The sequence below is a fragment of the Tarenaya hassleriana genome, unplaced genomic scaffold, assembly GCF_000463585.1.
Source record: "Tarenaya hassleriana unplaced genomic scaffold, ASM46358v1 Cleome15, whole genome shotgun sequence".
NCBI lineage: Eukaryota > Viridiplantae > Streptophyta > Magnoliopsida > Brassicales > Cleomaceae > Tarenaya > Tarenaya hassleriana.
Genome location: NW_010964923.1, coordinates 747,507 through 760,006, shown reverse-complemented (window position 1 = coordinate 760,006; position 12,500 = coordinate 747,507). Strand labels below are relative to the sequence as shown.

At 38.3% G+C, this 12,500-nt stretch overlaps 4 protein-coding genes across 5 annotated transcripts in view; 1 reads left to right on the top strand and 3 right to left on the bottom strand.

Annotated features, from left to right (window-relative positions):
- The first annotated feature begins 174 nt into the window (after positions 1–174).
- LOC104808633 (putative protein phosphatase 2C-like protein 44) lies at positions 175–2,026 on the top strand. Of its 2 annotated transcripts, none has more exons than XM_010534358.1 (5): positions 175–263; positions 422–697; positions 789–1,041; positions 1,314–1,444; positions 1,529–2,026. In XM_010534358.1, exons 1-5 carry the CDS (start codon positions 210–212, stop codon positions 1,664–1,666), a joined length of 852 nt encoding a protein of 283 aa, XP_010532660.1. In that variant the 5' UTR covers positions 175–209; the 3' UTR covers positions 1,667–2,026. The 2 variants fall into 2 exon arrangements, with proteins under 2 accessions (XP_010532660.1, XP_010532661.1); XM_010534359.1 differs by having other exon boundaries at positions 773–1,041; positions 1,529–1,664.
- LOC104808634 (casein kinase 1-like protein 10) lies at positions 1,756–5,674 on the bottom strand. Its single transcript, XM_010534360.1, has 14 exons — positions 5,022–5,674; positions 4,861–4,901; positions 4,473–4,542; positions 4,239–4,387; positions 4,044–4,139; positions 3,881–3,951; positions 3,567–3,628; positions 3,415–3,478; positions 3,245–3,329; positions 3,019–3,145; positions 2,848–2,921; positions 2,691–2,754; positions 2,460–2,584; positions 1,756–2,329 (listed from the first exon to the last, which is right to left on the bottom strand). Exons 1-14 carry the CDS (start codon positions 5,095–5,097, stop codon positions 2,027–2,029), a joined length of 1,407 nt encoding a protein of 468 aa, XP_010532662.1. The 5' UTR covers positions 5,098–5,674; the 3' UTR covers positions 1,756–2,026.
- Positions 5,675–8,190: 2,516 nt separating this feature from the next.
- LOC104808631 (putative pentatricopeptide repeat-containing protein At3g23330) lies at positions 8,191–10,880 on the bottom strand. The gene has a single exon (XM_010534356.1). It carries the CDS (start codon positions 10,693–10,695, stop codon positions 8,452–8,454), a length of 2,244 nt encoding a protein of 747 aa, XP_010532658.1. The 5' UTR covers positions 10,696–10,880; the 3' UTR covers positions 8,191–8,451.
- A 129-nt stretch (positions 10,881–11,009) lies between these two features.
- Positions 11,010–12,500, bottom strand: part of LOC104808632 (uncharacterized protein At4g14342) — a 2,008-nt gene continuing 517 nt past the window's right edge. The window contains exons 2-4 of the mRNA XM_010534357.1: positions 12,108–12,193; positions 11,865–11,988; positions 11,010–11,236 (exon numbers count right to left, since the gene is read on the bottom strand). Coding sequence (XP_010532659.1) covers positions 11,189–11,236; positions 11,865–11,988; positions 12,108–12,193 — 258 coding nt within the window. The 3' untranslated portion in view covers positions 11,010–11,188. The remainder of the gene's footprint in view (positions 11,237–11,864; positions 11,989–12,107; positions 12,194–12,500) is intronic.

Sequence of the window (12,500 nt, the reverse complement as noted above, 5' to 3'; positions counted from 1 at the left end):
AAAATATTTTTACCATAAAAAACTCTACAAATAAAAAAGAGAAGAAGATCTACAAGATTTTTTTATTGGAAACATCGTATATAAAAAAAAATACAAAAAAAAAATACAAAACCCCGCCTGTATCTTGCAATGGAAAAAGTTTTATTTTTTAAAATTTACTTCCTTGTTATTATCAAAAGCTATAAGAAGGTACAAAAGATTACAACCTAATGGCAAATCCAACCGTGAAAATGGCCTTCAGAAATCTCCGTTTCAGCCTTAAGGTATTCTTCTTCTTCTTCTTTGAATTCTGGGTTCAAAAAAAGCTTGATCCTTTAACGATTTTCCTGGAAAATAAGAGGTTTTGTTGATGATTTTCAAGTTTGGGTGTCTCAGATATGATGTGATACGATCCAAATGAATTCTGATACGAATCATGCAGGCATTCCGGTTTAGAAGACTTCTGATGGGTGGTGGCGATGGAAGGAAAAACAAGATGAATCCTTCTTGGTTAACTCCGGTTTCGCATGGATGCTACACGGTGGACCGGTTTAGTGGAAGCTGTAGCGGAAATTTGTCAGATTCCGACATGGTTTTGGTACAGAGAGAACAAAGTGAAGAGCTTGAGATCTGGCTCTTTGGAGTATCCGACACTCAGACACGGGATGTGATCGCTAAGTACATGCAGACCCATCTGTTTGATAAACTCCGACACGAGGTATTATGAAACAAACCCAGATCAGACCCTTTTGTCTGAAAATGCATTTCTTGATCTAGATTTCATGGAAGAAAGATTGCAAAAAATGCAGCTTGGGGTTGCGAGGAAGAGCAAAGAGATCACGAGAAGAGCGTATATGAGCGCAGTGGGCGGCCAAGAGAAAGAGGAGAGAATCATCAATGGCGGATTGGGCGCATCGGTTATGGTGGTGAATGGGGAAGAGCTCACAATGGCAAGCATGGGAGGCTACAGAGTGGTGGTCTGCAGAGAAGGAGATGCTCATCAAATCAGGAAAAAGAAGCTGAAATCCTCCAAAAGGCATTGGTCCAAGATGATTTTTCCAGGTCAGTTTAAATGCGAATCTTTCTTGGTTAAGACCGGTTTTGCGGGTTGCGTCTTGGTATAGGCTCGGGTAATTTCCATTTCTTCATGGGTTAAGCATGAGATCTCCAAGTCTAAAACCGGGTTTCTATCAGTGTCTTCTTGGCTTCAACCAGAGAGCTTTTCTGATCATAAACTAGGGTTTCCCCATGTTTTCTTCTACTTGTGTCAGAAGAAAGTGTATTAAAACTGACCCTTACACCGATTTTTCGAACTTTACATGTGTTACTACTAGCTTGCAATCAGAGACAAACAGGAGAAGAAGAAGATGGATCAGAGACTGCAGATTCAGAATTAGCAGTCGTCATGGAAAGAATCAGTCCAGACACGGAGTTCATCATCATCGGCAGCTCCGGAATCTGGGAGGTAGAAATTCACACACTCGGTTTCCAAAATGACGACAAAACCATTATTCAGTCATAAACTGAACCATGATTGGGAATTTTTCAGGTGATGAAGAACCAAGAAGCAGTGAATCTGATCAGACACATTGAAGATCCAAAGCAAGCGGCCAAGTGCCTGGCCGAAGAAGCCCTGAACCGGATGAGCAAAGGCGCCATTTCTTGCATCGTTATCCGTTTCGACTGAAACATACTAATGTTGCCTTGATTTTGTGAAGTTGAAAATGGATATTGAAGGTTTGGCCAAGCAAAAGGGCAGAACTCAAGTCAAATGTCTGCGTCAAACTTAAATTCATTACCACATTTAACAATTCAATAACATGTCTTTAACATTTCCATTCTGAAGTACAGAGTACTAACTCTTGCTTTTTTCAGACTTAATGAACAAACTCATCTAAAACAGAGAAACGAGAGAGAGAGAGAGAGAGAGAGAGAGAGAGAGAGAGAGAGAGAGAGAATTTGATTATATCTCCCTCCTGTGACGTTTTTCTTCTTCTCCCATGTAAGCTCTTCCCAGTTTCAACATGTATGTACCTCTCTCTCTCTCTCACTTCTTCTTGCCGGAGCCGCCGATGGTGAGGAGCTCGAAGCTTCTAAGGGCGTCATCACGCCCTGGCCTCATGGTCGTGGCAGTTGCACGGGCAAACGATGACGACTTTGATTCGTATCCTGCTTGAATCCGATGATGATGGGTCGAAGAGACACGACCAGTACCACCGCCGCTTGAAAACAGCCTGCTTGATCTGCTCTCGCTTGGCTCACCTGACGAACCAGGCCGGCTGCTCGTCATGACCGCTCTTTTCGATGTGCTCCCATTCCGAGACGTGGACCTTGGTCTTTCAGCTTCATTCTTCACATTGTAAAACCAGAACAATCAAAATATGATTCAGGATCATTGAAAATACAGACGGTTTATTGAATTCTTGAACAATATTATGGGACTGAGGCTGCTAATGGGAAGGATGAAGAAAAGGACTAACCACTTCCTTAGAAGAAGGTACATCATCCGAAGATCTCTGCCTAGAACGGTCACCATGGCCCGAAAGATTCCGTCTCGTGAAAGCTTCAACTGCGCCCGAGAATTTCTCCCGGAGATCCTGTCCCACTACAAACAAAAGATAGGAAATGTTGTCTCAAAGTCCATCAGCCTACAATCTTATCAGCACATTTCAAGAACTAAGGGCATGAAAGATAATGAATACTTATTATACCTGTAGGCTTTTCAGCTCTTTCTGCAGAAGGTCCTGGAGCGTCTAATGCCGGTCTTGGGTTCGGCTGTTGGAAAAAAAGAGAGAAAAAAAATGATAATCGTAAGATGAGAGAGTTCAGACAAATTTACAGTCCTTTCGACTTTTGTTCTTCACTAACCCTTTGCCTTGAACTCGAACCGATCTGAGGATACTTCAAGATTGTCCAATCAAACACATAGTCAAACTGATAACCTGCCAGTATTTATACAAATGTATGTAAAAAACTATAAGGATGATAAAACTGCATCAAACACTTTGTTCATATGCGAACAACTGGTTTTGTCCTCACCTTCCCGAATGAAAAGATCCCTGAAAAGTCTTTTCAGGTACGAATAATCGGGTTTGTCCTCAAACCTCAATGATCGGCAGAAATGGAAATATGACGTAAACTCTGATGGGAACGATTTGCAAAGAACCTGCAATCAGCGGAACCATTATTAGCTTTTGAAAACTAAATAGAAGCCGGAACAATAAAAGAATACGAAAAAAACTTATGGAATGTAACAACACTGTACCTCTACAGGGGTAAGCATCTTCTTTTCGCTAATCTTGTCATATTTCTGCTTCTTGGTACCAGCTTTCAGGCCTTGCCATGGAAGACTGAGACACGAGAAGACATACAAAAAAAGACGAGGTCAATAATATTTCATTTTCTTCCAAACAGGCAAGCAAAGCAGGTTCCTACCTTCCCCTTAGAAAATACATCAGCACGTAACCGAGCGATTCCAGATCATCTCTTCTACTTTGCTCTGTAAGCAAATAAGACATATGGTTCAACACATGGACACGAGTTTCGCTATTTTTCTTCCGCATTAGAAAATGGATACTAGTTCTCACCAATTCCAAGGTGGGTGTTGACACTTGCATACCGAGCAGTTCCCGTAAGATTCTTGTTTTCCCTGCAAGAAAATGTAATCAAGACTTAAGAAGCAAGCCCGAAAGGAGAATGCACAAAGGAAAGTCTCAAGAACATTCAGAATTATGTTCCCTACTCGTTCTAAATGTATCAGAGGGTGGTGAAACATTTATGAAAGTATAGGACAAAGGCCAATGCAGCAGAGTACATTGGATTGTGAAAATAATACATTAAGACAAAACACAACCCACAAGTAGAAACATCCCAAAGCCGGGTGAGAGTTTGCATTTCTCACCTGTATGGTATATGTTTGTGTGTCTGGAGATCTCTATACTTTTTAGCAAGGCCATAGTCGATGACGTACACCTGAGGTTTCAAATTAAAATACGTTAAACTAGACGTCTTAAACAATTGTCACACCTTAAGAATTAGCTCAAGACAAAACTGCTAGCAGAAACCTGGTTTGCTTTTCGTCCCAAGCCCATCAAAAAGTTGTCGGGTTTAATATCACGGTGAAGAAATCCCCGAGAGTGCATGTACTCAACTCGGTTTATCTGCATTGACAGGAAGGTATTCAAATAATAATATAGGTAAGCAGTGTTTTCGATCATCACAAGTCACACAAAACCTCAAAGATGAAAGGGCACACTTACTAACTGATCAGCAAGCATCAAGACAGTTTTCAAAGAAAACTTTCGATTGCAGTAATTGAAAAGGTCCTCCAAGCTTGGACCAAGAAGGTCAATAACCATACAATTATATTCGCCCTCGACACCGAACCATTTGAGATGGGGAATTCCCGCTGACAGAACGAAAACAGAGAATTCAAGTCAGTGAAAGACGTATATAGAGCACTCCAGAGAGGAAAGAAATGGAAACAAACTCACTCCCTCCTTGAAGAAGCATGTATATTTTGGATTCATAGTGAAGTTGAGGATGCTTAGTCTTCACAGATTCCTAGCAACAAACAAGAACAACTCATCATGCTTCAGAACTAGGAAAAAACAAAAGCTAATTTCAGGTACAAACATAAAAAAAACTGCATTTTTGAAGATCCAGTGTTCAAATTTCTTTCAGATACCAATTTCTTATTCTATATGAAGAATCAATATGAAGAAAGCCCTTTATTGCATTATGTCTAACAACAAGAAGAATCGTCTTCAACGAAAATAACTTTGTACATTTGCGGACAAATCCCACAAAACTGAAACAAAAAATAGTGAGGAGATATCATGCAGTAATATAAAAAAAAAAGGAAATTGATTCATAGTATACCAGCTTAACAGCAACTTCTTCTCCAGTTTGGACATTAACCCCTGAAGAACACATGATAAAAAAGAGATGAATTCAGAGTCAGATTTGAAGCAAAAGAAAAATCCATTAAGAACCCTAGACAAGAACCAGAAAATATCAGTTGATGGATTAAATATACATACCTAAATAAAGTTCACCAAAGGATCCACTACCGATCTTCCTACCCAACTTAAACTTTCCGCCGATTACGTGATCCATCGCTCTGTTCCCACAGAAAAAAAAAACTACGTCTTGCAAAGAATCTGAAACCAGAATCCGATTCACCAGCGGGAATTACTCAAAAATCTGTCCATCTATGGAATCTGATCGCCGATTCGGACACGATGAACCTGATCCGGGCAAACCTCACCCCTCCTCGATCTGACAGGGCTAAACCCTAGTTGCTAGAACAGAGACGGAGCAATATCGGGAGCGAATCTTACATCAAGTAGAAAAAGAAGTAACCGCAGAGTTGCTGAACCTAAACCAAAACCCAAGCGGCGGATTTAGTCGGAAAAAAGTTCGGGACTTCGCGAGGAAGAAAAACGCGAGTCTGCAAACTTTTTTGCGAGGGAAAAGGGAAGAACCCAGAAGAAGAATCAAGCAACGACGATTTACAGCGGCGAGAATTCGGAGAAACGGACTCAAGTTCGGATCTGAGTGTAAAGGACAAAGGAATGGATTTTCTCGGAAAAAATTTGGAGATTCTTGAAGAAAAGCGAGGAGAAAATAAAGAAGAAAAGGTGAGGGAATAAAATGGACGAAGGCCGATGAATTGCAAAGGAAGAGAGATGAACGGAGACGGGCTTGACGGATATTATCTGAATCTTTTTATTATTTTTCAATAATATTATTATAATAATATAATATTTTTTTGTAAAAAAATATATTATTATAATATGTTTTTATAACGATTATTATAATATTTTGCTCTTGTGATTGCTTTATTAAATATGAATGGAAAAGTAAGTCTTAATGATTACACCGATGGATTTTACTAAGCAAAGATAGGTAACTTATCCGCAAAAAAAATAATATAACTTAAAATTAAATTAATATCGTATAATTTATTAATTTAAAATCAAATATAAATTAAAAATAAAATTAATATTTTTACCAATAAAAACTGATCAAAGATTCTAATTCAGAATTAAATCCATGGGAATCCAACCAAAATTAAGATATAATTAAAAAATCATTGAAAGCTTTTAATAATTTGGATTTTTATTGTGTAAAACTGTCTAAATAAAAAAAAATTATTGAGAAACCAAGCAAGAGAGAATCCAAAGAGAGAAAGAAAAGCAATGAGCAATTGAAAGCTTGTACGGAAGTTGCAAGATATCATGTGAAGCGTGTCGGCTTCTCAATGGGTCGGTTTTATTTTTAAATTTTTTTTTGGTAATTCCGAATTTCGAACCGATAGATTATATTAATATGATAAATTAGTAATATTCATAATAATATTGTTATAAGGTTCTAAAATATTTTAATTAAAAAAAGGGATGTGGAGAGCTTATTCCATTAGTCCATTTGTTTGTCATACGCAATTGTCATCTTGTCGTTTAGGCAACCCGTGATCCGACCCATGCATTACACGTACGTGTCAATTCACGTTTCATGTTAATTTAATTATTTTTTTTATTCTTTAATTGTATGATTGACCCGATTACATATATGGACAACATCACTTTTATTTTTATATTGAAGTTTAATCATTTTCTTTACAGATTTTAATTATCCCCTTTCCATAAATGAAAGTAATTGATTGCCTTTAATCATTTTAATAGACTCAATTATCACATCAATGAAAACAAACCTAACATGGATAATAATAACAATAATAATTTTAAAAATTATTATTATTATTATTATTATTATTATTATTATTATTATTATTATTATTATTATATGCTTTGGCTTTACGTGCAAATGGGCTAAACAGATACGATGACTACGGGAACAACTAAGGCATTGGACATTGTGTAACATAATATAGTTCCAATAAATATGTTACAGAAATTGAAGTTATTATTATTATCGTTTAAATAATTCGTTGTATTGGGATCCATTGTTTGCAAAAATACTCTAGGCTTTTTTTATGTTATTTAATTCAAAATAAATATGAAAATAATAAAGAAATACAAAGGATTTTGTATTTAAAACGAGTATATGGGATTTATTATTATATTGTGTGCATAAACAAAGTTTTAATACATGAGAAAAAAAAAAACTCATGCAAATTTGAGAACGAACTCAATACTTTGATATGCTCAAAATAAAAATAAAAGTGTTTTTATATAATATTAAATGAAATTTAAGAGCTACTTCTAATTTTGATAAACTTTTTACAAAAAATAATAAAAAAATATATATATCGAATGGAAAAAAATGGGAATATTAATTGATGATAAGAATGTAGGACAGCTTATGTCTGCTGTTGCCTTATGCAATAGATCTATGGAGATCTCTCGTCTCGTCTGTCTATTTATTGTTTCTTACATAAATCTTAAAGTTATATAAAAATATATACATTTTGTTGTATGTTTTTTTTCAAAGTAAAAATATATTTAGAATAAGTATTGTTTTTTTAACTAAATCTGATGATTATCATTTTGATCATAATCGACAACCGACGGGAAAAAATGATACAATTTTTAGAACAGAAAAAAAATGTGATTTTTTTAAAACTAAAATAGGAAAAGTTTATAACCTAATTAGAACTAGTTTTATAAATTATTATTATTAATATGTACAAAAGAAATGTGGTGGAAAGGTAATTACATAGATGTGGATGTATAAAATATTTGTGCAATTACCTTATCAAGTCAAACTTAGATTAGAATATATGATTTGCTGATCATCATGACACTGTTACATATTGAAATTTTCTTTTATATTTTAATTGTCCTTAGAGCTAATTGATTGAATTATTAATCCGACTACGACCCTCTTTTAGAATATTTAAAAAATAAATATCGGAAAATAGTCCTAATGAAGACTTTATAATATGTATATATATACATAAAAAAAATGATGGATTCATGCGTCGTTTTCAAACTCTGACGTCCGAATTTCACGTCTTTTGTCGGAAAAAAAAAATATAGAAACACTAACAAACAAATACTAAAATGCACACTAGCGATGAACGTTTCGGTATAATTCTTCGGTTCAATTATATCGAACCGAAAAATTTCGAGATCGTTCTCGAATTAAACTGTCCAAAATTCATGAATGAGAACTGAATTTTCTGAAACCGAACCGAATTTTCAAAACCCGATAATTCTGTAAGAATATATAATTTTTTTAATAAAATTAAAAATGAAACCGAACCGGATGTAATATAATAACCGATTGGTATATATCTTTATAGAATCGAAAAGACTCCAAACAAACAATTCTGGAACCGAATATGGAAATGGCCACCCATTGCACACACATTTCATGAGGATTATGAATGTAAAGACATGTTCATATGGAACCGTATCAGATATCTCCAGACATTGTGTGTGTGTATATATATATATTAAATTTAAACTATGATGGATGTATGAATCGTGCTGTTTGCTTCGTCCGTTACCAGTAATCTCCACACGAACAGCTTCCATGGCTGAAATGGTGAAATCTGCTGTTATCTCTAACGATGATCTCTCGTCCGGTGATCTTCGACATCAACTTTATGGCCGTGTGACAATCCGAACATACCCTTATGTTCTTCGTGACCCTGATCGTTGTCCCGGCCGCCGTACTGATGATCCCGAATGCGATCGCCAATCTCTCGCTGTGTCCGAACAATATCTCCTTCTTCTGATCCTCGTCCACGTCATGAAGCACCTCGTTCGTGTCCGGAACATACCCTTCTTTCTCCATCAGTTCCGACGCAGCCTGAAGAAACCCGTCGATTCTGTCCATGCTCGGATGCGACCTGTCTCCGGCCGTAAAAGCGTGCGTCTCGTTTTTTACCTCGATCCAACTGCAGGCCGGTGTTTTCCGCATACCCTTTTTTCGCATACTCAGTCTCAGTTTCGCTACGTCGCCCCACCGCCTAGCGGACGCATACATGTTGCACATCAGAATGTATGCTCCTATGTTGTCTGGATCTATGGCGAATATCTTCTCCGCAACCTTTTCGGCTAATCTAGTGTTCTTGTGTACCCTGCAAGCAGCCAATAACGTTGACCAGACGCTGCCTGTTTGTTCAAAACGCATACCCGAGATGAAATCGTACGCTTCTTCCAGCCTCCCTGCACGGCCGAGAAGATCAGCCACAGCTGCATAATGTTCCAATCCCGGGTTTATCCCGTAGTTCTCAGTCATGCTTTCGAAATATCTCCAAGCCTCATCTGCCAATCCCACGTGACTACACGCCGTCAGTACAGCTATAAAGGCTACGTAATTCGGTTTCACCCCTTGCGATTTCATCTCTTCGAACAAGAGAATCGCTTCATGGGCATGGCCATGCAATGCATGTCCCATTATGATAGCTGTCCACGATACAAAGTCACGCACCTTAATCCTGTCGAATACCCGCCTTGCAGCTTTGATATTTCCACACTTTGAGTACATATCCACAAGAGAACTCGCTATAAAAGCGTTACCATCGAGTCCCCCTCTCAGTATATACCCGTGAAGTTGTTTCCCGAGATGCAAAGTGGTTAGATGAGCACATGCCGGCATAATGCTTGAAAACGTCACAGGACTCGGCCTCTCATTTGCAGACAACATCTGCCTAAATACTTGAAGACCCTCGTCGAATCTTCCATTCTGTACATAGCTAGCCATAAGCGAGTTCCACAAAATACTATCACGCCGGCGCAATACAGAAAACACCCGTTTAGAATCTTCGACCCGAGCACATTTTGCATACATATCTACTAAGCTACTGCCGATATATACATCCATATCGATCCCATTCCTGATGGCATACCCATGAATCTCCTTTCCCTTGATTAAATCCATGTGTGCAGAGAATATAGGGAGAATACTAGACAAGGTGAAAGCATCGGGCTTCAGATCAGCATTCCCCATATCCCTGACCGATCTCAGTGCTTCATCGTACATCCCGTTTTGCGCATATCCCGCAATGACGGTATTCCACGAGACGACATCCCTTATTGGCATCATTTCGAAAACTTTCTTCACACTTTGTATCCCTAAAGATCTATTACTATCATTGATGCAAGTTTCAGCATTGTTTAGATCCTGGGCACAGAAATCGGCAGTAACCCCTCTCTCAGATTCATCAGTAGGAAAATGCGAACTTGAATTCCCGTCAAGAATCAAAATTTCCTCGGTTTTAAGCTTTCTCTGAGGCATTTCATCGAACACCTTGGTCGCGTTAATCTTTGAAGTCGTTTCCAGAAGCTTAGCGTACATGTTCATCAGCGCATTGCCGGTGTACAAATCGAAATCCATCCCAAGCTTAATGATGCAACCATGAACGCACTCACCCAGTCTCAAATCCATCATCATCGTACACGATTTCAGCACGGAAGGGAAGACATTGTGATCTGGGTATGTCCCAGATGCAAGCATCTCGACAAAGGAAGACAAAGCGCGAGCGAAAAGCCCTTGACTGGTGAAGCATCTGATGATCGACTTCCATGCGAGGACAGGCGGAGAATCTACTCTCTGAAAGAGAAGCAAAGCCTCCTGCGAGAGGTTGTGGTTGGTGTAGACGGAGATTATGGCGGAAGCAGCTGTCCGAGAGAGGGATTGTGTTCTGATTAGCTTCGCGTGGAGGCGCTTGGCTTGGGATTTGGATCTGATTGAACAAGGGTTCTCCGCTAATGTCTTGATCAGGGATTTTGCTGAACTCATCTGACCATGAACCTGTCTGTGTTTCCGGTTTGCGCGCTCTCTTCTTCCTCCCCTCAACTCGGTAGGGTTTATGGGTTTTGACTCTTTGTTTTTTTTTGGTGGGGCACTAGGGTTTTTGAATGGAAAGTCTTATCGCCATTACAAGATTCTACAACGTCATCATCATCTTCAACGTAGCATTTGCTTCTTGATGCTTGAAACTGGATTCGTCATTCCCCAGTTCCAGACATGAGACAGGTTACTTGAATATTGTCCGAAACGTACGAACGCAACAGAGATGAGCAGATAAGATTGATAACAAACACAAGAAAATCTGGTGAAAGCCAACACATTTCAGATCAGAGATGATGGACAAAAGATTACAACAAGGTTCAGACGAAAGCCAACACTCTTTGAGTTTCGATCAAGCAAAACACAGTAGATAGGGTTCATACTCCAATCCTAGAAAGCTCATTGAAATAGTTTCTGTAAACCGATCTTCAAACCCTGAATCTTAATCGTCTTCTCTTTCTGGAGGCAACCCACATGGCAGAAGCATTTTCTGCAGGTAAAGATCCAATACAGTTAAGTAGTGAAGGAGATAAGGATATAGACAGTATGATAATATGCAAACATGAGAAAGCAAAATGATTTTACAGGCAAAAGGAGCCGGAAAAAAAAATCAGTTTTGACCCTAAGATCTTCATGAATTTCTTGATTCTAATGCTCCCCTTTTTTTGTCGGTTACAGACAAGGAAGACCAATATGATATACATAAGAATACAGAATCAAGAACATCTCTGTTCATGTCATCATGTCTTGTATAAAGGATCATGCATTCTTCATAAACACTAAATGCCTTCTGATTACCACAAGAACTTGCTTGCAGAGATTTGAGTAAAGGGTTATCATATCAGGAATATATGAATAAGACTACTATCAGTATCGGGTGCATGCCAATTGACAAGACTTTACTATCACCATAAAAGATAGTTTAAAGAAGCTGAGAGATATTAACCGAGAAGAAGAAACTACGTTCGGTAGATGCTAGCTATGAAGAAAAAGGAGATATTACGATAATTGACCCAAATCGAATCAATCCGAAATCAAGATCCTAACCCTATATCACACATCTCCAGAGCTATAACTAAACAAACAGAATGAAGCAAGGAAAGGAAATTAGGGCAAACCTGCATGAAATTGTAGCGTTCACGTCCAACGGATTCGTTCTCGGCTATCGCAAAGTAGGCAAGCATCGGGTAGTGACCAACGTATGAGGCATAACTGTCACGCTGAATATTCACAGCCCATTCACTACACATTCAAACATTACGAGAAAAGAGCTATCAGAATCCGGAAAACGGATGAAGAACAGCAAAATCTGGAAGCCAAAGCGATGATTTTTACTAAACGGAACGACAGATTAAACCTACAATCTGCTCAAATCCGCATGCCCAGTTCCGACATATTTAGCTTGAAGATGTTCAAGCTGAGAGTTGATGTTGAATCTATCACTTGCCTGCACACACAAACGCACAGAATCATGGGGGAAACAAGAACAAGAGAGAGAGAGGGAATTGCTGACCCTTTTTGAAACTGAAAATCTGATACAAAACAGAACTAATACCGAAAACAATCAAACGAAATTGCAAAGAACAATAAATTCGTAAAATTGAAGGCGAATTGAACTATTCTCTTCAAACAATCCTCACTCTAGCTTCGTCGAAAGGAGCTGAAAATTCCTAAACCCTAACGAGAGAGAAGACAAAGTTCTCTACTTTTCCATTTCCAGTTAGGGTTTAGGAGCGAAAACCCCCAATCGGAAG

Excerpts from the sequence above, each read along its gene's own strand:
- LOC104808631 (XM_010534356.1), bottom strand. The coding sequence starts at position 10,695 with ATGAGTTCAGCAAAATCCCTGATCAAGACATTAGCGGAGAACCCTTGT.
- LOC104808634 (XM_010534360.1), bottom strand. The coding sequence starts at position 5,097 with ATGGATCACGTAATCGGCGGAAAGTTTAAGTTGGGTAGGAAGATCGGT. Across the intron at positions 2,922-3,018 it reads GGATCTTTTCATTCGGGAAG|GTTATCAGTTTGACTATGTG; the intron begins GTGAGGACAAAA and ends AAATACTGGCAG. Across the intron at positions 2,330-2,459 it reads TACCTTCTTCTAAGGAAGTG|AATGAAGCTGAAAGACCAAG; the intron begins GTTAGTCCTTTT and ends TACAATGTGAAG.
- LOC104808633 (XM_010534358.1), top strand. The coding sequence starts at position 210 with ATGGCAAATCCAACCGTGAAAATGGCCTTCAGAAATCTCCGTTTCAGC. Across the intron at positions 698-788 it reads TTGATAAACTCCGACACGAG|CTTGGGGTTGCGAGGAAGAG; the intron begins GTATTATGAAAC and ends CAAAAAATGCAG. Across the intron at positions 1,445-1,528 it reads GCAGCTCCGGAATCTGGGAG|GTGATGAAGAACCAAGAAGC; the intron begins GTAGAAATTCAC and ends GGAATTTTTCAG.